Source organism: Carcharhinus amblyrhynchos, chromosome 13 (genome assembly GCF_965287045.1).
Source record: "Carcharhinus amblyrhynchos chromosome 13, sCarAmb.v2.hapA, whole genome shotgun sequence".
Classification (NCBI taxonomy): domain Eukaryota; kingdom Metazoa; phylum Chordata; class Chondrichthyes; order Carcharhiniformes; family Carcharhinidae; genus Carcharhinus; species Carcharhinus amblyrhynchos.
In genome coordinates this window covers 79,348,374-79,376,210 of record NC_137336.1, presented here as the reverse complement: position 1 = coordinate 79,376,210, position 27,837 = coordinate 79,348,374, and the positions used below count along the sequence as shown (strand labels likewise).

At 41.7% G+C, this 27,837-nt stretch overlaps 1 protein-coding gene across 1 annotated transcript; it reads right to left on the bottom strand.

Moving 5' to 3' along the window:
• Positions 1 to 1,420: 1,420 nt before the first annotated feature.
• Positions 1,421 to 22,515, bottom strand: LOC145351375 (uncharacterized). The gene is made up of 9 exons (XM_080200987.1): positions 22,351 to 22,515; positions 20,336 to 20,447; positions 14,928 to 15,021; positions 14,066 to 14,120; positions 7,572 to 7,712; positions 6,488 to 6,648; positions 5,024 to 5,122; positions 2,642 to 2,787; positions 1,421 to 1,706 (listed from the first exon to the last, which is right to left on the bottom strand). The coding sequence occupies exons 1-9, from the start codon at positions 22,463 to 22,465 to the stop codon at positions 1,421 to 1,423; spliced, it is 1,209 nt and encodes a 402-aa protein (XP_080057113.1). The 5' UTR covers positions 22,466 to 22,515.
• Between the last annotated feature and the right edge of the window lie 5,322 nt (positions 22,516 to 27,837).

Below are 27,837 nucleotides of genomic sequence, written 5' to 3'. Positions count from 1 at the left end.
GAACTGCACTACGACATCTGCATATTCAATCACTTCCTTCAAAAATTCAGCCAAACTCTTAGGCATGACATTCCTCTGACAAAAATACACCGACTAATCCTAATCAAAAGGTTTTAGCCTCAAGTGGGGATTCCTTTTCTACTTCAGAATCTCCAGCAATTTTCCTACCATTGATGAGGGATTCGCTGGCCTGTAATTACCTTGTTTGTCCCTTCCAACCTTTGTGAAAACTGGAACCACATTACTTGCCTCCAGGCCTCTGACAACTCCCCTGTGGCCAGAGAGGAGTTAAGAATCGAGTCTGTGCCCCTGTAAAATATTCTCTTGCCTCCCATTCCCGCCAATGATACAGACCATCCTGGCCTGGTTATTTATTCACTTCTAAGCCCGGCAAAATCTTCGTTACTCCCACAGCCTCTATGTAAAACTTCTCAAAAAAACACCTCACTGTTCCTCCTGCAGAACGATATGCCAATATCCCACTTCTCCTGGGAGAAGCAGATGTGAAGTTCTGTTTTAACCACCTATCAATGTTCTCCAGTTCCATGCACAAGTTGACCTAAATAGGTCCTAAATAGGCCTACCTCTTTCCTTGGTTGTCACAATTACCCTTAGCATCATTATGGAATATCTTTGGATTCTCCCTCATTTACCCGCCAGTGCTTGTATATGGCCCTGTGCTCTCCTTTTATCTTCTGGGTGAAAGGAAGTGTAATATAGTAGCTGTGGTGATTCTTGAATTATAGCCGACATTTTCCGATATTGTGTTCCCAGAAAATAGAGACAGTGAATTTCAGAAAGAACAATAATAATCTGACATGAATCATGCGGTGAGTAGGACAAATGAAAAGTGGAAAAAATAAAGTGGATGAAAAAATATCAAACTAAAAGTACACACTATATTTCTTCCTCCACTATTCTGATTGATATTTTCGCTATTTTCTTTCCATTTTGTTCATGTTTATATTCCAGTTTACCAGTATTCGCTGTCTCTATTTATGGCGTAGTAAGGAGTTGAGCACACCCTGCACAGAACATAAAACGACGAGGACACGGAGCAAGAGCAAGCCGTTTGGCCGCTTGACACTGTTGCAACATGCAATATAGACGTGGCCAATGTTCTGATTTCATTACACCTTCCTACACCCTGCAATATCCATTAGTTTCCCCTGGCAGGTCATTAAAAAAACTTCAATCCTGAAGATATTGTAATATGAAGAATAAACAATGCTTTGAGTTGTACAAAACGAAGATTCATCTGCATTTGCACAAACAATGTATTTTTGTCTCAAATTTACCCACTTGCCAAATAAACTGTACTTAACATCTTACACTCTGCTGAGTTTAAGATCCCCGGCTTGCTGGTGTCTTCTGCTAGGACCGTTCATATGTTCACCTTCCCTTCTTTTCACGTCCAAAATTATAGCCCCAATTTAATTAAGACACTCAATATAAGGCAACCGTTTGATCTTAGTAAACATTCTGGTGAAATAAGAATCCCGCTATATTGTCTCACAAAACAAAGGATCCATACCGCCCAGATGAGTGAAACATTTGTCAAGTCTTCGCCCAAAATATCCACGAGGCTTTTTCTTGGTGTGTTGGAAATTATGGAACTCAAGAGCAGTGAGAGTGGTGCCAGGTACATCATGGAGCGGAAAAACAGACGTTTTACCCACGCTCTCCTGTTCTTAGCTGCCTGCTCACTAAAAAAAACAATGTCGGTCACAACCTTTATTTGCATATTGCAAAGGATTAAAAAAATTGGAGAGATGGACATTCTACGCTGGACAACACTATATGTCAAGATTTGAATCTGTTTCAAGGATGCTGATTTATTTATTATCATCCTATTAAGCAATCCCAGGCAAATAACAGGTCTGAGATACCCCTTATTGGAACGTTTTAATTTCGGACAAGGTTGTATAATGTGAAAACTTTTGGCTGGTTTAATATTCTAAAATATCTTGCTTCCATTTTCTTCAAGTTGTGCAATGGACAGCAAAATTACACACTAGATTAAAGAATCCCCACGACCATTGAACAGCGTGATCATGCAAAATATTCTTGGCTGTGCTAAACATGTCCACATATTTTCCCACTTTGCACCTGAATGAATTTTTTTTGCACATTTAGATTTGGGTGCCCCTGCAAATTCCAGCTTTTGTTGCTGAAGAGAAGGCGCAGGAAGTCTATTCCTGATGTTTTGCAGTCCATGTGGTAAATGGGGTGCTTCTATTAGCTCTCTATGTCCTAGTTCAATAACAAATTGGATTAGCAGTTCCATTTAAGGGGGCGCTTAAATTTCCAGCATACTGTATGGTGATGGGTTTCTGTGAGCTCACTGAAGGGTCACCATTAAGATTAAGTGTGCGTTGACCAGTTCTATAAATGCTGCAGATCACATCCTGCCCCACCACCTCTATGCCGGTGTTGCATCTACACTATCAAATTAACGAGATTGGTGCGATTCTTTCACTTTACCAAGGAGTTTCATGTTTCTCTGCTAGTTGTAGAGCTCAGAGTCTTTGTCCCGCTGCACTCTTTAGTTAATATTTATTTCAGTTCTACTTAACAAATCGTCGTTCATCCTATCATTATTTTATATGTATGCTGAATAGAAGATACATTAGGTCCTCACCTGTTCTCCTGGAGTTGACTCTTAGTTGTGCTAATGATCAATTCACAGTCTTTCTCGAGCTGGTTCAGCGTGTTCTGAACAGTTCTGTTAATAGTCTTTTCTATTGTTGTACAAACTTCTTGGATTTGATTCACACAGCGTGTTGACTGAAAGTTGAAGCAATTTAAACAGGAAGAAAAAGAGAAGCAATATGGCATCTTGGTGGTATCTCATCTAAAAATGTTATTTTGACAATTATTCCACGCACATCGATTATGCATCAAACATTACCCACTTCCACATATGCTGTTCCTGGTAAATTGTGAAATTGAAGAAATTTATGTTCCACCAACTAAAGGGACAGGACAATTCAATTTGGTGTCAGTCAAGTTAAATTAGAAATATTAGATCTCTGTCGGATAAGCTGATCATGAAATGTATCAGTTGTGTTGCTAATGACTGGATTAGCAGTATAACCGGTTGAAAAGTATGACTAATGTTACATGTTGCAGTTTAAAGTTACAATCTAATTGTCTAATTCACATAGCTCCAAAATATTTTCCCTCAAGGACTATTTGTCAGGTGATAACTTTCATAGGTTCAGGTGCAGCAGGTGGTCAGGAAGGCGAATGGGATGCTGGCCTTCATAGCGAGGGGGATTGAATATAAAAGTAGGGAGGCCTTGCTGCAGCTGTATAGGGCATTGGTGAGGCCGCAGCTGGAGTACTCTGTGCAGTTTTGGGCGCCGCACCTGCGCAAAGATATTTTGGCCTTGGGGGGAGTGCAGAGGAGGTTTACTAGGCTGATACCGGAGTTGAGGGGGTTGAGCTATGAGGAGAGGCTGAATAAACTAGGCTTGTACTCGTTAGAGTTTAGAAGAATGAGGGGAGATCTCATTGAGACGTATAAGATGATGAATGGGATGGATAGGATAGAGGTGGAGAGACTCTTCCTGCTCAAAAAAGACAATAGGACTAGGGGGCACAGCCTCAAGATAAAAGGAGGGCGGTTTAGAACGGAGTTGAGGAGGAACTTCTTCACTCAAAGGGTGGTGAATCTCTGGAATTCTCTGCCCGTTGAAGTGGTGGAGGCTACCTCGCTAAATATTTTTAAGACGCGGGTTGATGGGTTTTTGATAAGAGAGGGGATTAAGGGTTATGGGGAGAAGGCGGGAAAGTGGAACTGAGCCACGACAGATCAGCCATGATCTTATTGAATGGCGGGGCAGGCTCGAAGGGCTGGATGGCCTACTCCTGTTCCTATTTCTTATGTTCTTATGACAAAGCAAAATGAAATTCCAGGTCTCATTTTAGTCTATTATTTATCTGTCATTACGAAGTAACATTTCAGTTAGGGAACCATCCTCAGTTAAACCTCGACCTAAACAGAAGGAACCCTAACATGCGTTGTCATTTTGATCATGCACACATTATTCTAATTAAGAATTTCCATATCGCATGCCTGCCCTACCTTCAAAACTAACTTCTCTGGTTCACATACCACGAACCATACCGCATTGTCGTAGTGAATAATTCAGTTCGTATTTTAAAACTGTATTCGAGAACGTCAATCACAATTTAACTTCCCAGACGTTTTGCTGCAAGTGCACACGAAGTTTCAAAAATTTTTTTGGTATGACAGATTCAACTGTGATTCAGCCAATAATATGTTCTCCTACATTTTATGCATAGCCCCGGAGCTCCCTTCAAACATGTACCACCCCAACCGAATTTAATTATTCCTACATATTTTAAACCGACCCGAATTGGAATCAGTAAGTACCGCTCTTCTCGTGGGTGCATTGGCTTATGTAACATTGATCTACAGAATGCATTTGTTCTACTTATAGGCGGTACATCAAAGATCCACCGCTTCCACAAAACTGTTCCAAAAGGGAAAGAAGATCATACTAACCACGTATCTGTAAACTGGACCTCTGCAACCCTGGGACATTTATCCACGTTCTTTATGTTCCTCCAATTTGGGTGAATATTTTCATATTACACAACTGGTTACAGTAAATGTTCATAGATTCGCACGTACCTCTCTGTTCACAAAATATATTAATTTCCATTTTCAAGTTAAGATTGGAGGAGTAATTCAAATTCCAAAATCAGAATCCCAAATGCGGTGGAAAAATCCGATTGGAGAATGATGTCAATTCCCAACTTCCACACGTATAAATTCCATTTGGAATCGTGTTGCGATTCCAAACATCCAGTCATTTTTTTCCCCGGATGTCCAAAGGGTAAGTTACCTATCCCCGTGCCTTGCAGGAAAGCAATTGTAATTTGATTTGGGTTCTCGTATGCCATTGATGATTATCCTCAGCCAAGACATGTATAACAATTATTATTCCAACATGCATTTATGTTTAATTGGCATGGAAACAGGCAACCTTACCTTATTGGGATCTGGGATGTAAATTGTCGGCATATCAAAACCACATTTATTCAGCCCAGGTCTCTTGCACAGCTCCTGTACTATCTGCATCATCACCCTCTGAGAAAGAAAACCAATGCATTATCCTCTAATTCTGAGTGCAGGTGAGGACTTTAGCAGTTACCATTTCAACAGAAATAATCAGTTCCTCCTCTAACTGTTTTTGCATGTTCGCAAGCTAACCAAAATCACTTCACAATCAGTTAGCTGCATTTGCAGTAGTTTTACTGATATGTCGCACTGAAGTAAAATAAAAAGAAGAATGTGTATAAGGGTCGGTTATGCAACAACACTCGTGACAGATGCATAATTTGTTTAAGCTGATGTTGAGTGAACAACCTGTGATCAGCGGCAAACAACACGATTTGAAAATTGTGACACGGTTTCTTTCGTCACTGGCGTCCATGCGGATATAAATGCATATTTTACTTTCAATTGAAAACCCAATTGTGTCGAATATAGCATGCTATATTTCGAAATTGGCAGCTGAAGATTTTTATTGAAAGTATCCAGACGTGCATGATCACCATGAACCTCAGAATATTATTAATACTCAGTCGATGTCATGACCAATTTCCAAGCCTCACTTTGAAAGATCTCGCTTCTCAAAGAAGAACATATTTGGACTGCCTGCACGGCCGCTCACCGTCCGATTGGTCAACATCTCCGGAGTTTGCATTGCATGGGGTTTATACAGTTTGAATCCTTCCTCTATGTACTGACAGCGTTCTAACTCGATCACAATCCACTCCTTCACTAACCTGGCACTTCACTTTTTGTTTCCTGAGAACGCATTCTCCCAGACTGCACTTAAATATACATGATTTCCAGGAATTTTCCGAACACTAACAGTCACCAGCACGGAAGAAGCAAAATACGTCCACTTTCTCTGCGATTACTGTGACTCATACACTTCCATAACTTGTTAACAACTTTGCTAAATTATTTCTGAGTTGCACACCACAAATGGTGAACAATGCAAAGAAATCCCTGTCCGTGCAAAAAGACATCTGCTGAAACCAGTGAAACAATCTAATTCTCTGGGTATCTTCGCTTTTCAAGTTTACTAAAAGGAAATCAATCCTTTCAGCTCTAACCGCTCAAAGAAAGTGGTGTCAGACATTGGCCTTCCAAATGCCCAGCAAAGAAGTGCACAGACAATTATTTTTCCTGTCCTTTATTACGACTTCATTAAACAAACATAGCTAACTTTCTGGACAGCCATTTCATTTTACATGTTTTAGCAATCTCCAGAACGCAGGATGATAGCTACAGTACCTCCACAAAAAATATGGTACTTAGAGATCTACATTGCCTTCAGAATGTTAGCATGAGAGGTATTCTGGCACAGCACTGAGATCACATTGTGTAAGCTTACTCATCAAAAGAGGACAATTCTCAGAAGCTGTAAATTACATTCTGTACCTGTCTGTCGCACTCATGACCAGCCTCATCAGCTTTGCTCAAGTAGAACTTCAGTTTGTCGCTGTGTGTTTCATTTAGCTTTTCTACAATGTCGAGGGTCCGTTTGCACAGAGCCTGACCCATCGGGTCAAAGAAGACAAGGATCAGGTCGGCCTGTTCTCCTGCAGGCAGTAAACAACTTAAATGTTAGATAATGTACAACGTGTTCAGAGTTATTACGATGATTAGTGTTATATTTGCGAGGCGTATCTCAAAGCCACCAATGAATTAACATACTGACATTTTTCGAACAAGAAGAATTATGGTTCCAAATCTTGTAGTGAATATAACGTAATCTCATTGATGATGTAGAAGAAGCAATTGATATTTAACTTTCGTTCTTGATTTCCTTCCATTGAGGTCGCCTGTTTGCATCCTAGTTGAAGTGAATGATGGAGTTGCTTATTACAACAATAATAAGCAAGCAATAGAAATCAAATTTATTCAAAATATGTTGTTTGAAATATGAAAATTACTTCTCGTCCTTCCACCAAATGACATTTCACACGAGTGGACGTGGAGATGGAAAAAAAAGTCTAACGAATCTGAGAAATGCAGTTAAAGGGAACACTCAGGAATTCTGGAATGAAGAGAAATGTAGTGAAATGATGGTTGCTTCAGAGTGGAAGCACAGTGATTAGCACTGCTGTCTCACAGCTGCAGGAACCTGGGTTCGTCTCTAACCATGGGTGACTGCCTGCAGTTTGCATGTTCTCCCCGAGTGTTCTCCGGTTTTCTCCCACACGGTCCAACAAAGATTAAATAGATTGGTCATATTAAATTGTCCCTTAGTGTCCCAAAATGTGTAGTCTGGGAAGATTAGCGGGGTCAACGGTGGATATACAGGGATGGAACGAGTGGTGGGCCTGAGTAAGATGCTGTGATAGAGAATCGGCGCAGGTTCGATGGGCCGAATGACCTTCTGCAATTCTGGAGTTTCTATTTTATCGACAAAATTTGAGTATGCTTCCGAAACATAAAATTATTGTTGGTTCATGTATTCTTTGATTTAATCAAAAACGAACAATGAGGTTTGATACCTTACCAAGCCAGACCAATGCTTTATCTACGTCGAATTCGTAAGTCATATCACCATCCACAAGTCCTGGGGTGTCTATGAATGTTAACAGGTTAAACTTCTTTTGTTTGGATGTGCTAATTTCTGTGGATAGATAATCGGTCACACCTGCGGAAACACACACACAAAAGAAGAGAAGTCACAGTAAAAGTTGTAAACTTTGTGAAGGGAAGGGAAGAAACACCAAGGTCCGATTGTAATGATGGTACGTTTCAATATGTGTTTGAGCATATGTAAATATAAAATGGTTCCTTTGCTGTTTACTTTATTTTAACATGCATCCGTTTACATCACAAAATTAATGTTGTTTTTTACACTTTTGTATCAAATATCAGACTGCTACAACACACCAATGCAACAAAACTGTAAATGCACTCACTTCATGTCTAAAACTTTTTGAAGCCATTTTTGTTTTGGCTCGGCTTCACCAGTTTAACGCATCATATGCATATCTGTTTTTTTTCTGAGCTAAATTACACACGGTATCTCATATTCTACTTGCACATCCTATCCTTATTTCTGTTGTGTTACTGAATTTTCCTTATTTTCGATTGAAACCTTTATCGATAGATTCGGTGAAACTCCTAAAATTCTACCTTACTGTCTCTGGAAATGTTCACATTGATATTGTGTGTTATTATGGGATCAGGTGGCAGTATAATTTCCACATTTTGTCCCCAGCGGGAAAACAGGAGAGATCTATTCAGTGCAACATGTTTTTTTGCCATTTACTTCTCTGTTATCTTTTCCTTCCTCCCTAGTACCCATCCATTCAACGGAGCGTCCTCTGATAATTCTGCTACTTTTTTTTATCTTGCCACCTTAAAACATATTGTTCACTGACATTCACTTCGAGCATTCCCAAGAGAATGTCGCCCTCTACAGTTACACCATCAATTGGTTTCTTGTGAGAGCGAATTTCCATGGAAGTTCACGAGATGGAACATCCTCCATTTTGCCCCCTGACCTACTATTATGCAGGTCCACAGCACTCCTTCCAAATTGAACCGTAGATTTATAGGTGTTTTCTATTTTTCAATGCAGTGTATTGTGCTGCTTTAAAACATGTTTACTAATCAGTGCTGTATCGAAGCTCAGAATTCGTCAGTTCTTTTCAAAATCTTCACCTCAGATTGCATGCATAGCCATGAGTTGCTGGTCGTATGCATTTGACTTATTTTCCTGGCCGCGTCGTTCAATTTTCCAACGAACTTCAATGCAATGTCGGAAAAAGGCAGTCATTTTAACACTGGAAAATCTACAGACTAATGGGCTCAGAATTTACTACTGCTTTTCTGTATCTTTATCGTCTACGCGACTTTGCTTCATTTATTTCTATTTTATCACTGATTTTTTTTCCTAATTATTTTCCTTACTCGTTGATTTTACGTGCAGTTCCCCAGGAAGCATGAAAAACGTGCAAACCTGCAGGAGAGAGTGAAACAAAACGGCTCCATGGCCTCCCTCTCCAACATACTCCTGGCAAATGTCCAATCTCTGACAAACAAGCTAGACGACCCAAAGCCAGACTCACTTTCCAAAGAGGTCCACCTCGTGTCAAACGAGGGGCATGCACACGGTGGGTCGTGCGTGGGCTACTCCTGGAGGTTCCAGGAATGGCCTAGTACTTCGTGTCGGTGTGTGTGCTTGATCCTGGACCGGTAGACGGGCGCCGCAACAGCTCGGTGACTAGCACTGCTAGCTGTGCAGATACATGGATTTGGGCCTGTGTCTGTGGGAGTTTGTGCATTCTCCTTGTGGATGCGTGGGTTTCCTCCGGGCGCTCCGGTTTCCTCCCACACCCCAAAGATGTGCTCTTAGGCTGATTGGTTTTACCAAATTGACACTATTCTCCCCTGAATCTGGCTAAGTCAGGGGTTCTATACGTAGACACGCAGGGTACAATGGGTGTCGGGTGATGCGGCGGCGCGGGCTTGTTGGGCCGAAGGGCCTGTTTCCCGTGCTGGGTTGTTCTTTGTTCTTTGTTCTAGAACTGAGGGATTGTTGTGTGCTTTGTTTACTGGCATTCGACCCCTGATCTTTGGGTAAGCGTTCTGTAAGGTGGCCTTCACGACACACAACAGCGCAGAGCCGCTGAGCAGAGACTGATAGTCAAGTTCCGTACACATGACGAGGCCTCAGCCGGGACGTTAGTTCATGTCACACTATCTGTAACCCCAACACCCTGCCTAGACTTGCAAAATATCACTAACTGTCCTGCCTGGAGACAATGCATATCTCTTTAACCTATGCTTAATGCTCTCTCCACTCACATAGTCTTTACCGTTGATTGTTTAGCTGTAAAGACTCGCATTCCAATCATTAGCCTGCCAGTTGAGGTTGTGTCTTTATATGCTGTGTTTGTGAACTGAACTCCCAGTAACCTGACGAAGGGTCAGCGCTCCAAAAGCTAGTGGCATTTGCTACCAGATAAACCTGTTGGGCTTTAACCTGGTGTTGTGAGGTTTCTTACAATGTTTCACGGAGACATGGTTCACTCCTGCTTCACCAGACTGCACCTTATAATCAGAGTGCTTCTCAGTCCATCAAATGGACCATACAACAGCCTCAGACAAAGCAATGGGAGGGGTGGTATGCTTCCTAGTCAACACTAGGTGCTAGGCGGAGCGAATGCCGCCCCTACTACAATCAATGGGAGTTCACCTCATAATCCTGACAGCAGTTTTCATTACACCCCATGCGGGCATGAGAATCGCGCTGGTTGAAATAGACCCCATTACAAATATACTTAAGATGAAACATTGTGAGGCCTTGTTGATTGTGGCCAGGGTTTTGAATCTGACCAAGCTCCAAGCTCAACAACCTACTACCAAGTTCCCACCAACATGTTCCACCAGAGGCTCAAACATTATAGACCACTGCTACACAATTATCAAACCTTCCTATGAAACGCTCTACCCCCGCCCACACTTTAGCAAATGAGATTACAATGCTGTGCTCCTGCTGTCGGTTGACAAGCAAAAATTGAAGCAGGAGAATCCATCAAAGAAAGTTGTGCAATGTTGGTCTGAAAATTGGCATGATCACATTTGGGACCACTTAGACTCAGTGGATTGGCCAGTATTTACAAAGTTTGCGACCAGCCTGAACGAGTACGGCACTACAGTGGCTAACTTAATTATTAAGTGTGTAGAAGATTGCCAAAAAAAAAAAGCAGATCTGCGTGTTTCCCAACTGGAAACCATGGGTGAACAGGGAGACACACTGCTCGCTGCGGCCTAGGTCTGAGGTGTTCAAACCAGGTGACACTGGCCTATACAAGAAGGCCAGATATGATCTAAGGTGATCCATCAAAGATGCCAATATACGGTACCAGACCAAGCTACACTCCCAGGCTAGCCACACTCCCATCAAGGTCTGCAAGGCATAACAGGCTACAAGATAAAGGCATGTAAAATCCCCCTCCCGCCCTCACCCCTATGTACTCAATACATTCTATACCCTTTTTGAGCAAGAGGTCAGCGACAGCACGCCCTCCACCCTGGAAGCCTCGCATGAATCTGTAATGAGGTCGCCATTGCAGATGTTAGAGTAGCCTTCTCAAAGTCAACCACATAGAAAGCGATTGGCCCAACTGGGGTACCCGGATTAGCATTCAGATCCTGCGTGGTTCACCTGGTGGGGGTATTTGCAACTATTCAACCGATCATTGTACGATTTTTTGAGGTGCCTATCAGCTTCAAGAAGTCAACCATCTTCCTAATAACAAAGAAAAGCCAAGCAGCGTGCAATCATGACGATCGTCCAGTGGCTCCGACATTCATCATTATGAAGTGCTTCGAAAGATTAGTCATGAAACAAATAAATTTCAGCCTCCCTGATTGCCTGGATTCATTACAGTTCACCTTCCGCCGCAACAAGTCCGCAGCAGACGCCATCTCTCTGGCCTTGCAATAAACACTGGAACACCTAGATAGCAAAGCTGTCTATGTCAGTCTCCTATTCGTTGACTACAGCTCAGCCATCAGCACCATTATTCCGATGACACTCATCGCTAAACTTTGTGGTCTATGCGTCCACTCCTCGTTCTGAGACTAGATCCTGAACTTCCTAATGCACATGCCACAATCGTGAAGGATAGTCAACAACACGATCATTCTCAACACTGGTGCCTCACAAGGCTGTGTTTTCAGCTCCCTGCTATATTCCCTATACACCTAAGACCACATGCCACAATCCCCTCTAATTCCTTTTTTCAAGTTCGCTGACGGCACCACCGCGGTGGGTGGGATCTCAAGTCATGATGAGAGTGCGAAAATGGAATAATGAATTTTGGTGAACTATTGTGGCAACAAAAATCTCTCCCTCAATGTCAACGCAATAAAGGAGATTTTCGTTGACTTCGCACATTAGAAAGCATGCTCCTCTACATCAATGGCGATGAAGTAGATATGGTCGAAAGCTTCCAGTTTTTAGGTGTCCAGATCACTAATAACCTGCCTTGGTCCTACACACAGACACTATAGTTAGGAAAGCTCTCAAACGACTCTATTTTCTCAGAAGACTAAAGGAAATTGACACGTCAGCTGCGCCTCTCTCCGACCTTTACAAATGCACCATGGAAAGCATTCTTTCTGGTTGTACTATAGCCTGGTATGTCTTCTGTTCTGCTCAAAACTGCAATAAGCTGCAAAAGGTCGTGAACGTAGCCCAACCCATCACGCAAACCAGCTTCCCATTCACTGACAGTGTCTACAATTCCCGCTGCCTCGGCAAAGCTGCCAGCATAACTAAAGACCCCACAGACGCCGTTTCTTCAATGGGGGAAAAAAAAGTACAAAATTCTGAGGTCACGTACCAACCGACTCAAGAACAGTTTCTTTCCTGCTGCCATTAGACTTTTGAATGGACCTACCTCGCATTTCGTTGATCTTTCTCTACACCCTGGCTTTGAATATGACACTGCATTCTGCTCTCTTTCATTACCTTCTCTGTGACCGGTATGCTTTGGCTGCATAGCGCACAAAAAAAAAACACTTTCACTCTATACTAATACCTGTGACAATATTAAATCAAATCAAATGTCTCAAGGTTCGCAACTCCACTGAATATACCGTTTGTTGCTTTGCTATATACTTTATCATGGTATATTTTGGACATGCAAGCACTCCTGCACTCTATGCTCTGTTACATATTCTGTTTTTGTTTTCCTCATCTATTCACAAAGAATTAGTATTCACAAACCTACACTCACTCACAAGCTCAAAATCCAATCGATAGCTGTCTTTCTCCCTCTCTGATGAAAGAGATCACTGTCTTGAATCACCACAATCTGTCAAAGATGCTCCGTGATCTGATGGATATGTCCAGCACCCTTTTCTTCTGTTCTATTCGATAAGATGTTATTTATTAATTATATTTATTGCGCAACTGCAATGAAATGTAAAAACTGGCAAAAGGAAAGGGGAAATCTGCGAGGAGGATTGGAGGAATGCTGCTTTTACTTTAACTATGAGGATCTTATGGACATTTTGTAACTCTTTCTTTAGAGCAGATGAGCTAAAGGGGGAAATTGTTGCAACAAACGAAAGGATAAGAAACCTGTCCTCTGTTTATTCGGTGCAATTTTTCTCCTCCATTTACAAATACTTGTCTGTGCAGATCTTTAATACAGTGGATGCACTTTCTTGGAGGTCCATTCTCCTCGATTTGGAATGCAGGGCTAACATTTCGTCTAATTTAAGGGAAATGTGCATGGCTACCAGCTTGCACTTCACTGAATGATTACTGCTTAAGAAATACATTGTGAGATTAGGAAGGATGGTTCTTTTCCTTCGTCTGGACCAGATCGAGTCGCCTTGAGCTCTGGTCTACCTTTCTGTGATTGGTGGTGGATAATTTATTTCCGTCTGTTCGTCCCCTTGGTGCTTCACGTCACCTCATTCACATTGGCAGAGAGAGGAGGAAAACAAAATACCCGGAAAGTACAATTCAGAACCCTCTCATTCAAAAGAATGAGTGAGATATGGACCACTCCATAGAGTTTTTTTTAAACCTTGCAACATTCTATTCATTGCAACTAATAGAACAGGTATTCAAAATCTAAAATAGTGTTCAGAATCCTCCAGTCGTTCATGCTGGCCCTATTCTCAGGTCTCGCCGTAGCGCACGACTGCCTGACGACCGCGCCGGCGTGGGATAATGGGAATTCCCGTTCACAGCAGCAGGAGGAGAGAACCCCGCCGCTAGCGAACTGCCCCTCATCTTCTGCCAGCGGGTAACATGCAGCTTGGACGTCGGAGAATTCGCCACAATATATATTTTTAATCCGTTGAATCCTAGTTTGCATACCTCACAACCATCGAAAAATGCATAGCACATCATGACTGTAAAAGTCAGGTAATGTAACAAAGAAGATGTCCCGCATTGACCTAACCCATAAGATGATATCCACCCATTAATTTCATTTTCTTCAAAACTAATAATTCCTCAGAATGTACCTTCGATCTGATCGAGTGCCTGAAAGTGCGGGTAGATGAGCAGTGTCGCCTTGCCCTGTGAACATAAATACAATGATTAATGCCAACAAATGCACAGTGATGTTTATTATTACACTGCCCAGTATATACCAGCTGATGCATTGTTCCCAAGTAGCACAGATTGTGCATCACAATTCTGCACTATGTTTCCTCATCTCAAATCGTACTTCTGATATAATTACCAAACGGCTTTTTTCATGGAATCATAGAATTCCTACTGTGCAGAAGGAGTTCAATCCATTCCATCCTGCACCAAAAACACATCCGACCCAGGCCCATTCCCCTCAATGCCTAACAGTAAACCGTAATTCAACATGATCAATTAACCTAACCCGCGCACCTTTGGAATGTGGTAAAGAGCGGAAGCATCCTCAGGGAACAAATGTACACATGGGGAGAACGTGCAACATTCACACAGCCAGACACCTGAAGTCGAGATTGAACATAGGTAAATGGTGTTGTCAGGCAACATTGCAAACATGCCGCCTCTTTTTGATGAACGATTCGAAATTGCCTCTCTTTCCAAAGCACAGAGAGTAAGTGGGGATCGAAGACAGGTTTCAGTAACCTGACCTAAATATCTGATTGCTCTCTCAGGAAAGCCGTATATATTATTTTTTTCAGCCGGGTTGGGAGGCGGTGTAGAATACCTGGGCCCTCAGTATTGCAGAAAGAACATAACATACTCGGTTCTTTTTTCTTACTGAGAAATGCACAGCAGTATATCGAGAGTGGTAGCCTTGTCATTAAACTTACCAAGTGGATAGTCAAGCAGGGCCGGAGAATACTGCAACATTCTGCAATCATTCATAGAAATACTCACCGTGAGGGATTCCCGTTTTTTCCCACTGGTGACAAAGGTAAACCCTTGTGTTTCTGTCGCAACTCCAGTTTTCTGTATGTGTTCTTCGATGTACCTAAAAGAGTAAATGGTTAGATATCAAATATTACGATGATTAGCCTCTTCACTGCTTTCAATTCGCAACGGAAAGCTGTTAGACAACTTCTTGTTTACGAAACTGGCTCAGGAGACAAAAATCTATGCAAATGCAGAGAAGTAGGAGGGATAAAATCATAAAATCAGCACAAAGGCTGTATGTAGACATCTCGATATGTGTCGTCGAATTGTTTCATAACGTGACATTTTCCTTAATTTCTACATGCATCATTTTGTTTTAATATCTGTTGTGCGCATTCCCTAAGATGTTTTTAATTGCATTGCCGTAGTTCGCCAGCATTTCATGCCGAATTTTCCTCTTATAAATTTATCAAGTCTGTTGGGAATACATATTTCAAAAAGGGAATGGGCCAGGAATTAGCTAAAACTGACAGTAAGCCACCTCCGTCAGCTAGGTATACCCGAACGTCTTTACATTAAAGTCCAAATATTTAGCTGTTGAATACATTCATAAGAACATAAGAAATAGGAGCAGGAGTAGGGCATCTCGCCCTTCGAGCCTGCCCCGCCGTTCAATAAGATCATGGCTGATCTGAAGTGGACCAGTTCCACTTACCCGCTTTCTCCCCATAACCCTTAAGTCCCTTATCGATCAGAAATCTATCTACCTGTGACTTAAACATATTCAACGAGGTAGCCTCCACCACTTCAATGGGCAGAGAATTCCAGAGATTCACCACCTTCTGAGAGAAGAAGCTTCTCCTCAACTACCCACAATCCAGAGTTAAAACATAGAGAACATGCAAGCGTATATAACCATCTGATGGAAGAAATTTCACCACAGGTCGGTCAGAAATTGTTGCCAACTATCGTGGGATTTGACTCCTAAAGTCTAGAATTTTCGACCTGCTTCAACAAAACGTACTTTCCTGGTTTCCCAGTTCACCAGCGGGACTATAGCGATCCACTGAATACGCCAACAATCAGGGTTTCTGAAAATCACATGTTTCTTCTGTAATTTAGTACAGAATAATAAAATATGTTACCGTGTAATATCGAAGAGAGAGGCAGTTGTTCTAAAATGAGTGCACTCTACTCCAAACCAGCATGGTGTGTGGCATGGTGGGAAATATTACGTGATACCTGCCCATGTTTTCTCTCTAATATATAGAGGTCTGATGGTCCATATGCAAACATAACTTAATTATAAATAATTTTTGAAAGTGCAAATTGTTATACGTTTTGAAATATGCATTTCAGAACATTCATATGTTTTCTTTTATCTGCTGCTATACTTCATATTTATCATTGTGTCATTATTTAAGTCATATTTGGTATGTGGTCAAAGAAACTACATACCGCAACGTGATTTTCACTTAATGTCACTGCACTTCGGTGAAACTGCTCATGAACGGACAAATTAAAGAGGCATGTTTCGTGAGATTTCACTTCACCTTGCATGGCGCTAACTGGCTATCGGGGGTAGCTGGAACGCATAATTGAGATTATTATCAAATTTGTTATGATAACATTTAAATGACGAAGCAGGGTTGAGGGGCTGAGCGGCTTGCCTTTGTTGCCCCTCGGCTCTGTGTATCAATTGTGCACTGACACTGCTCCAACAAAACGCATAAAGTACTTTTATAAAGAATTGAGACATGAGGTCCAATATTTCTCGTATCACTTTACTGGGAAAAAAAAAATTCGAGTATTCTGAAAAATGCAACTTAAAACAGCTATGCGTGGATGACAGCAGACATGTTGACATAGGAACATAAGAAACAGGAGCAGGAGTAGGCCATTTACCATGGGAAATTCCCATGTTGACATTTACCATTCAATATAAACATATTAACATTTGGATATAAATAGTTACATGCAAACACATTGGGAGCAATAATGAAGCAGAGACCTTTTGGCATGTTGATCTCAACGTCACTAGCGGTGACAGTGCATGTACATAAGACCCTTGAAGTATAAGTATGAATCTTGCACTTTAACATATTGAATACACAAGTGATTGAACTATGCAATTCACTTTCACACATCTCATATCTTGTCGCGGCGAAAAACACTTTTGCATAAAAATTGCATAGCTGCACGAAAGATAGGTTGATCCATTAAGAAGGCCAAGATGCATCAAACAAGAAACGGAACATAAAGGAATTTCTAATGACTTGCGTTTAGGTAATTACTGTGGCGCCATTAGGACGCATGGATACGCGTTTTTTTTTAAGCCAGATAGGTATGTTTGAATATAATGACTGTAACAATGAAGGACAAAGTTTCTCCCATAAGCCGCAGCAACAACAATGTAAGAACGAACAGATGACCGCTTTTGATGATGGCCAAGCCAGCGGGAAGACGGCCTTCCCTTTCTTTATTTACCAAAGGAGAGAATTTACACCAACAAAATATCAGAGGCGGGACTTGGGATCAGCGTTTCGAACAAGATATAGCAGTACTACTGCGGATTACCAACCTGGCTCTGGGAGCGAAATCATGTTTAATCAGCTTATTGGAATTACTTGAGGAAATAATATGTGCTATGTATAAATATGAACGAGTGGATGCACTGTATGCCCATTTAGGCACTTAGAAATTAGGCACAGGAATAGGCAATTCTGTCCCTCGTGCTCGCTCCACTGATCTCCAGCTCATCCTAATTCTATATTCATGCATTTTCCTTAAAGCTATTTATCCCACTTTTTTCAGATATATATCCATCACTTTCTTGAATCCATTGATTGGTTCTGCGTCTACTGCACTTGGAAGCAGAGGATTCCGAATCCTCTGTGAGAAGTAGCTATTCCTTACTTCTGTCTCAAACATCCCCCCTCTTACTCTGCAACTATTACCTCTTGCCTTAGACTATTCTAGAAGAAGGGACATTTGGTTAACATTAACTTGATCCATTTATATTCTATACCTCTATCAAATCCCCCCCATTCTGCTATACTCTAGCGGGTCTAATCAAAGATCCACTCGATCGCTTCTAATACAGCAGCCCCTTCAGAGCTGGAATTAATCTAGTGGTTCTCATCTGAACCATCTCCATCTTTCCTCAAAAAAGGCGACCAGAACTGAAGAGAACACTCAACAATACCTCATTCAATAGTAACAACACTTAGCTAATTTTATAGTCTAGAACCTCAGCAATAAATGGCAAGGTTCCATTTGCCTTGTTATAACTCTCTTCACCTGCATACCCACTTTCTGAGATTCCTGCACAATGACACCCAGATCCCTCTTCACACACAAATTTTGAATCTGTTTCCCATTTAAATAGTAATTTACCCTTTCATTCTTCCGGCCAAAATGAATAACCTCAAATTTATCTACATTAACCTCCACTTGGCAGATTTTGGCCAATTCCCCTGACCTATCAATACCAATTTTTAGACTCTGTATCTCTCAACACACCTACTTTCCCACCTATGTACGTGGCGTCAGCAAATTTCGTGGTGTTCTTCTCTAGCCCTACCTGTAATAATTGATATAGCTTGCAAATAGTTGTCTGGGATCTGAACACTTTGGGACCTGACTGTTACAGATCGCCAGCTGAAGAAGGCCCCATTTATCCGAAACTCCTCTGCCTTCTATCAGTTAGCTAATCCTCATTCCAAGCCTCTACTCTACCCCCCAATCCCTTGGGATCTAACCTTCCCGAGTCACCTTATCAAAAAATGTGAATAATCAAATATGGTTAGAAATGTCACATCAAATGATATTGCAACCAATAAAAATCCATGCTTTGGTGGCATCACATTAGCATGAATAGTGCATTAGCTGGCTGACATGAAGCAGGGAGTAGAAATAATCGGAAATGATTCCGTTTGGCAAGGCCTGATGATAGTATGCCACACAGACCAGTGTTGGGCCCTCTTCAGTTTAAAATGTATACAAAGTACTTAAATGAAGGAATAGATGGAATGTTTGCAAACTTGCTGATGATAGAAAAACAGCTGGACACTAAGCTGTGAAGAGAGCATGAGAAGGCTGCAAGTTTATCATGATGTTATGTGAACGACTAAAGGTCTGACAAATGGACCATAATGTGAGGAAATGCGAGATTGGCAATATTGGATGGGCAGTGAAAGACAAACTCACGACCTAAATGGTGACAGATCGCAGAGTTCTGACAGAAAATGGATGGAGATGTCTTATTGCATGAATAAATAAACGTACAGAAACAACAAGTAACTAGGAAATTTAATGGTATCTTGCAACTTGCGACAGGAAAATTTCAAACAGAACTAGGTAGATTATGCTTCCGTATTCAAGGCGTTAGTGAGACCACACTAGTTGGAGTACTGCATACAAAATTAGTGACTTTATTTATGCAAAAATGTAAAGGCGTTGGACATTAGCCAGACCAAACTCTGAAATGCGTGAGCTGTCCTTGAGGAAAGATTGGATTGCACTTATTGGAGCTTAGCAGGGCAGGGAATGTCTATGATCCAGAGGGGTCTTGTCAGTGTAGCAGTAAATAAGATATTTCTTGTGAGGGGTATCTTTATTTAGCGGTCAGTTTATAAGTACAGCATCACCTATATAAAACTGAGATGAGATCATTTGTCTTCTGTCAGACAATCTAACTTTTTGAACGTCTCTTCCTTAAAACATGGTAGAAGAAACGTCTTCGAGTATGTTTAAGACAGAGGCCCATAGGATATTTGTACGTAAAGGGATGATAAGTTTATTTGGGCAACAGACTTTTAAATGCAAGTTGAACATCAGATGATGAATGATCTAATTACGTTTAGGAATAGTCTCAACAGGCCGAATGGCATCTTTCTTCGGCTTGTTCGTATGAAAACAGATTTTTTTTTGATGTCATGGATGTTTTTCAAAATTAATGAGTTGTTGGATTCAGACGGGGGTGGTATCAGTTGAAGAACAGCTGAAACTCAACTGTAAAATATGGAAATGTAAATTTCAGCTGGGAGTTTGATTTTCACTACATTATCAGCAAAATATCCTGTCCAGTCACCAAGGAGACTATTTCGCCTTGGAATGTGAATTTCCCAAATGTCTTTCCTTGCTTTCAGCCCATCTTATTCCAGTCCTGCTTTTCGTTTTGATAACAATATAATTATGCAATACAAGTTTTTGACATTGCTCATTAAGAGCTTTGGGAAATTTCAAATTCTGTATTAGCTGGCGCTTGTCGTTCGTCACTACAAACTGATCGCCATGAATGAAAACAACTCTCTTTGCTGTTAAATGGGACTTGATTGCCACATAACATCCTTATGACAAGAGAGTTGGAAATAAATACTTCCTTGCCGGTCGTCAATGCCACAATGGAACTGTTCAGATAATATGCTCACCAATTGATGAAGGAGCTCTTCCCAGCCGAATGGTTACCCATTAGCATGACTGTAATCTTCTTTCTTGGAGCCAAGAGTCTGAGTCCAAGACGGTTAGCAATGTCTACCAGGCCTATCGATAGGGGAAAAAATTACAACCGAGTGAAACTCCTCAGAAACTTCTCCAATGCAAATACATCCTTCTTCAAATGTGGGTTAAAATTGCCCACAATATTTTAAGTGCATGCTCACGAATACTTTGTCCAGTAGAGGAAAAAAAAGTCACTAAATTTATATTCTATCCCGTTATCAATAAATTTAAAGATTCAATTTACCTTCCTCATGCTAGTTTTCTGCGATTCATGCACGAGGACACCAATATACCTCTGTACCAAAGCACTTCGAAGTTTCTGTCCATTAATACAATAATTTGCCCTTGTATTTTCCGACCAAAATGGTTAAGAGACAATATCACAGTTATCCATGTTAACCTTCAGCTGCCAAATCTTGCCCCGTTCTCTTAAACTGTCCACATCAATTCGTAAATGTATCATATCATTATCACAACTTACTATTCCCTTTTTCGGTGTAATCAAGAAATTTGGCTATGAACAGTGCTATCCCTGCATCCAAGTCGCTTGTATAGATTCCAAAATGATAGAGGACCAGGAGTGATCTCTATGACACCCTACCAATTACATCTGGTAATAGGACGCTGAGTGTGATCATTTAGAATTGAATTAACATTGGCAGATGCGAACGTATTAAGAAGGGGCAGGGGAATGCCAATGGGCCCTTGAAGCCTATTCATCATTCAGTCAGACCATTGTTGAACTGACTATGATTTAAACCCCACATCTCTGTCGACCCTCAATAACATTTCAGCCCCTTGTTAAACAAGAATTTATCTAATTTTGCCTTGACAACATTCAAATACTTTGCTTCTACTGCCTTTGTATGCAGTGGATTCCAAAGCCTCACGACTCCCTGAGAGAAAATGAGCGAGCCATTATTTTTAAACGATGATTCCTAGATCTGAAATCTTCGACAAGTTGAAATATTCATTTCACAACCACCCTGTCAATAAGCCCCAGGACTTTAATGTCAAATTGCCTCTTCCTTTTTGTTTAAGTCTAGTGGGTACAAATCTACCCTGTCTAACAGTTCATCATAAAACAACACTCCTATTTGTAATATTAATCTTGCAAATTTTGCTAGATACCAGCCACTTCAAAGCGTTTACATCTTTCCTGACATAAAGAGATGAATATTGTACACTGCACCCCAGATGTGGGTTCACTAATGTGGGTCCAACCTCCCTAATTTTGTAAATAGAATGTAATCAATCCTCTTACAATAAATTGCAACGCTCTATTAACTTGGAGACAATTCTTCACATTGATTGACGTGTATGGTTACACTTTTTTCAATCGCAGAACTTCATGACACATTTATTTTTGGAGGCTATAAAAGCCTTATAGAAACAGCCATCGTGCCTCTCAGAGAAAAATAAACCAGCAATGTCGTTGTTGATGTGATAGATCCTCAATGGTACGAATGAGCGGCAGCAGCAACATATTTATTCTTATTCCTCGATTTGGAATGCTATTTACCTGTGGTTCTAACTGCTGTCTTTTGCCACACAGTACAATGTTCAAAACCATTCCTTCACTATCTAAAGTCCAAACCGAATTTCACACTTTATAAACCCTATGATGATGTCCTTCCTCCATAATTGTCACTTTCAGTCTCTCACTCTGTAAACCTAACGCCCATTATATTACCGAAATCTTTAGGGCAGATAGATCTATAGAGTAAAGCATAGGGTGTTTCAACAAAATCCTGCCGAAAGCAACAATGTTTGAATTAGTTCCAAATCAGGCCGAGTGAAACTCGAGATCGCAGTGAGTCAGACACTAAAAATACAGTTGCCAGTTGCTGCCTTTCGCATTCAAGGGATTTAGTCTGATCTGCCTGCAGTAAGCATGAGTTGAAAACATTTCTGACTGCTAATAATTTTACAGCAACTTACTTACCGTGTGTTGAGTCCGTATAAAGGAAGTTACATTCTCGGAGTATGTGCTCATTAACGGAAAGACTCAAACTCTCCGAGGGGTTTGAGGCATTCCGGAGTCTGAGAAATCCTGACATGATCGGTGTTTGCAGCACCACAGCTCCCTTCACACAGACCAACTATACGCAGGCTCACAGCGGACCAGAAAATGATAGTCACACGTTATGTTTCATCAGTGACGCTCGATACGTCGCAAAAGAGAAAATGCTGGGAAAGCTCAGCGGATCTGGCAGCATCTTATAAGAGCTACATTAGAACTAGGAGCAGGAATAAACCAGCTGGCCCCTCCAGCCCGCTCCGCCATTCAATAAAATCAGGGCTGATCTTTTTGTGGACTCAGCTCCACTTACCCGCCCGCTCACCATAACCTTTAATTCCTTTACTGTTCAAAAATGTACCTATCATTGCCTTTAAAAAAAAATCAATGAGGTAGCCTCAACTGCTTCACTGAGCAGGGAATTCCACAGATTCACAACCCTTTCTTTCCAAGGAAAGAAAGTAACTGACGTTTAGAGCCCAGATGACTCTGTCAGAATTTCAGATATCAGCATCCACATTAATTTACTTTCATTCCACGTGTGCGAGGTGGCTTACACAACTTGATTAACCCCACTGTATCTCCATCCACTGGGATACGAAATTTCCTGCTCATCTACAATCCAGAATGTTGCTGAGACCAATATTTGTTTTTGCAATCTGTTAACCTCGAATGCCTACTGGCGTGTCTAAATGAATATGACTATATAAAGTCATGTGATTTACATAAAATAAGATGTAGATAATTTCATGATATCTAATTAAACAGCTAACCTTATCCTCTCAATATCAAATTAAATAATACAACCTGATTTATCCTTCAATTTAACCCATTGCTATGTCTTAAATTGCGACCAGTTACGGTGAACTATAATTGGAGAATGACACATTTGACAAAGCGGATGACGATTGTTCGTATCATTTCAATGGAATGATTTCGCACAAAACTGTACAATAACATGAGCATATTCCTTCTCATTGCAAAACAAACATTAGTCCAGTAGCTAAATGAAGCACAACACTAACATAACAATAGTACCAATTTGTAGGTTATATCTGTCCAATTAACTCACGGCACGAATGATTAATTATAGCAAACAGATTTCAATTTGATAAATATATTTGAATTTTGCTTTTGTAAATAGCGTTACTCAATAACTAATGAGAGTCAACCTAACCTGCTGGGCCTAGCAGTACCAACCAATGGCTGCATTGTTATCGTTCTTGTCATGTATGTGCATCAATATCTGGTGAAACCTTTGTTGAATCAGGTAAATAAAGAGGATGAAGGGAGTTTTAGTGCTGACGCAATCTATTATTACATCACCAAATCCTGAAAATTTAATGCTCTTCTCTCACACATTCTAAGAATAATCTCAGGGCATGTCTCAAACAAAATGTGGACAATCCATTCTTTGTTCAACTTGTGCTTTTTTACTGAATCTGTTCAAGACAGACTTTGCTTACCATTCCTCATAGCTTGCTGAATTCAGCAAGATTCATAACACTACCGTCGGCCTAAGAGATAAATGGTGACTGAAAAAAAAACATATAGGTTAAATTTCTCTCGCTGTTTTTTTTAAAGAAAGTGAGATCATGCAATGGATTAGAGGAAATGACAGAATTCAGAGTGGAATTTGTCTTAATGCCGAATTTCCCAAGTGAGCTGTTAACATCTGAAACTGAATTGAAATTCTGTACCAAACTAGATTTTAAGCGTTTATGTGTACACAAGACTGGAACTCCACTTATTAGTTACTTGTTGATCACCTGAGCGGATCATGCTGACTTATCGATGCATTAGGCATGATTTTTCCTGGCATTGTGTCGCTCCCAGAAAAGCACACAGAGGTACGAAATCTGCTGCAATGATCTTATTGATGTGTGGAAGAATTGATCGTCAAGCTTAAATTTTCCTAGGGTTCTATGGCCCTTTGTCTCTTCCAAAAATCCAGAACCGTGACCAACTATTTCAAGTGCCTTAAGTTGATATATCTGCATTCATATCACGTCCTGCATTTTATCAAACAATTTGTAGAGCAGTGACCAGAAGTAAGGAGAGATCTATCATGAGTCAAGAATTTCTTTTCTCACCGTTGAATATTTAGAAGCTTACATATAACAGGGATGAATAGAAGGGTCCCAGGCATGGGTTTGATTGATACTACCGGAAACACATAAATTATTAAATGAATAAATAGATAACCCAGGATCTTGGGCTTATGTCACCCCATTTGTAACCACCATGACTTGCCTGGGTTTGCAAAATCTCACTTACTGTCCTTTCTGGAGACCAGATGCATGTCTTTAACCTATGCTTAATCTATTTTACTCACATAGTCTGCGCCTTTAAGACTGGATTAGCTGTAAAGACTCACATTCTAATCAGTATTTTGTAAACTGAGTGTGTGTCTTTATATGCCCTTAATCTGACAAAGGGGCAGAGCCCCGAAAGCTAGTGGCGTTTGCTTCCAAATAAACCTGTTGCTACGAAGGCTGGAGACTTCTTACATTACTGGTGACAAATCCAGGGGAGCGGTCAAAGTGATCAACTGGTGCACAACATGGAAGGGAGCAGCTGGTTTATGACAAGAACTGGAGTCCTGTAGGACAGCACTCGGAGAAGTTCGTTCCAGCGACTGAGGTGAACGGAGACTATGGCCGTCAACTCCTACCAGTTCGCCGGCCAGGATTCCTTGGCTGGGCAGAGATGGACCCCCAAGCAGGGGAGGATTCTCCTGCTCCAGTTGAAAGGCCTAAGATCCTCCAGAAAGGGGTCTGTCTTCCACAGATTGACCAGGAGTTCAGAACACTTGGCCCAGTTGACCCTGGCAGAGGACGCGGCAGAGTACACTGCTTGGCATTCTCGCATTTTCCACAGGTCAGCTGGATCCGTGAACATGAGGAGCACGTCATCAGTGTAAGCTGAAAGGACCATCCCTTCGTCTAGGCTGCACAGAGCCAAACTCGACAACCTCCTTCGCATGAGGCACAGGAACAGCTCCACACAAATCAAATACAGTTATCCAGACAAAGGGCAACCCTGCCATACTCCTCTACCAAAGTGAAGGGGCGCTGTCAGAGACCGTAACCTTAATTAGACAATCTGCGGCAGAGTACAGTAATCATATCTGGGCGACAAAGTGCATCCTGAACCTGAATGCCTGCAGATTTCCGAGTAAATACTTGTGCTTCCCCTTGTTCACCCCTGTTAGCGCGAGTGGGCGAAACGACCACTACGGACTCAGGGTGAAGGTCAATAACGGCGCAGCTTTATTTTCTTTTATGTCGACGGAGAAGCGCAGTCAGGACATACAATCGGACTGTCCTGAAAGCGTTCTGTCCGTCCCTCGCAGCAGCCTATAGTTATACCTGAACTTCAGTGCCGTATGCGATTCAAATGCGAATACTTTATTTACAGTATTCGACCTTAGCCATCCTGTGTCGATGTTTCCAAGTGTTGAGGAACTTGTTTTAGGTGTGTGTTAATTGTTTTGTCTGATTGGTTATTTAATGGTCTAGAATCTCCGGGGTTTGAACCATCGGTGTGTCATTGATCTCAAAAGACGTTTTGAGGGGCCAGGAATGTTTCCTTACCTATGCTAATTTTAGATGTCTCCATGGGTTGTTTGACTGTTTTAAAGGTGCTGATTTTGATGGGGTGGAGATTCAGTTCCTGTAGGTGCCATCCTGTCCAGCTTCCCTTATGTGCGAGCCCTCATTTGCATTCTAAAAGCATGCCCTTACCCACTGATCAGTGTCTGTTACTTTTTGATTCTTAGTGGAGAGCTCTGAGGGTAACTTTAATCTGCTTCCATTTTATGTGCCCAATTTCATAAAATTTGTTGTACGACAACAGTTCCCCCCGTGTGGGTCGGGAGCGGGCTTGTTCCGCCTCCCTCAGACCGATTTCCTTCACAAATTTTATGTCCGGTCCTCCCTGCATTTGCACGCTGCAGTCGTACAGTTTAGGGGTGCCCCGGTTTTGTCAAATTAGGTGTATGCGGAAGAAGTCTTCCCGATTTGTTAATTGTCCCATATTGCCAATCATTCTGATTAGTTCCCTCTTAATTTTGGTTTTCTTGCGCTGGCGGTATGTATAGCACATTATGACCCCACCCCCCCAGGATATTGCCAGTATGAGTTGGATGGCAACGAGTATGTGCGAGATTATTCGGATCCAGGGGTGAATGTCTACACTTAGACCCCAGTCCCACACCCTCCGAACCCATGTCTGGCTCTGTAAGGCTGACTCTGTGTCATGCTCTAGTGTTTTTGATGTGTGATTGTAACTGGTGGTACAATCGAACAGAGTGTCCCACTTTGAGGCGGAGCTCTCTCAGTACTTCTGCTAAGTGTGGGATGGGAGCCTGTTCTGGCTCTCGGTAATATTTAAGGTCATCTCTCAGTGGGTCCGTGGCATTAAGTGTCAGGGTCTGTCGACTTCGGATGTTGGTGATGTGGACCTGGCCAATAGTGACCGGTCTGCGAGGGGTGAAGCTGAAGTTTGGGCTGGGGATCAGGCACGTCAGCCCGTTGTATATGAAGGATGTTCTTGTTGTTGCTACACAATACCTGCCTCGTCCTCCATATCCTGCCCGGGCAAAGTGTGGATCTGTGGATGTAATTTCTAGGGTACAGCCCTGCGTTCTATTAAACCCGCATTCAGTTGCCACTCCCTGTCTCAGTGGGTGAGGGCAAATGGTTACCTCTCCCCTTTGATTGCATCCCGAGAGGGAGGTAATGAACCTCACGCCACGCCTTCAGATGGCCGTGACTTCGGTTACATGGTAGCTGAGGGAGGCATTGCCTCTAACAACGCTGATGTTTTCAATCTGGGTGATAGGGAATGGTCCCGAGTCTGGTGTAACTATTTGAATCAATAGGACCATTCCTACGCCCTTACTGTCGCTAACCTCGCAGTCGGGGATCACTGGATACACCCGTGTCATTCTTTTCAAGGTCCGGTTATCCAGCACCCCCTTCTGATGGGCGAGTTGTGCTCGCCGGGTGCTGTCAATCCAATCGGGCACCTCCCCCTGTGTACCTGGTCCAAATTAGTTCTTACTTGACCTATCATCCACTGACCGTACGCATGACACAGCTGTCCCTGTTGTACCCAGGCAGTGTTTTCTCTCTCTCTATCTATAAGGCGGTTAATGGTACGGGCGTGTGTTTCTAATATTGTGATTCCATCTAGTTGAGTATTGGCACCCCTGTCCCCTAAAAGACCCTGCTCGGCTTGTTGGGCTAGTGATGATTGCAGGATGTCTTTCATCACTCCCTTCAACTGTTCGAACTTATTATTGAGTCCCTGGATGACAATTGAGTTAACCACGCTGGATCCGGTGTTTATCCCTGTGAGGATGAACATAAGAACATAAGAAATAGGAGCAGGAGTAGGCCATCTAGC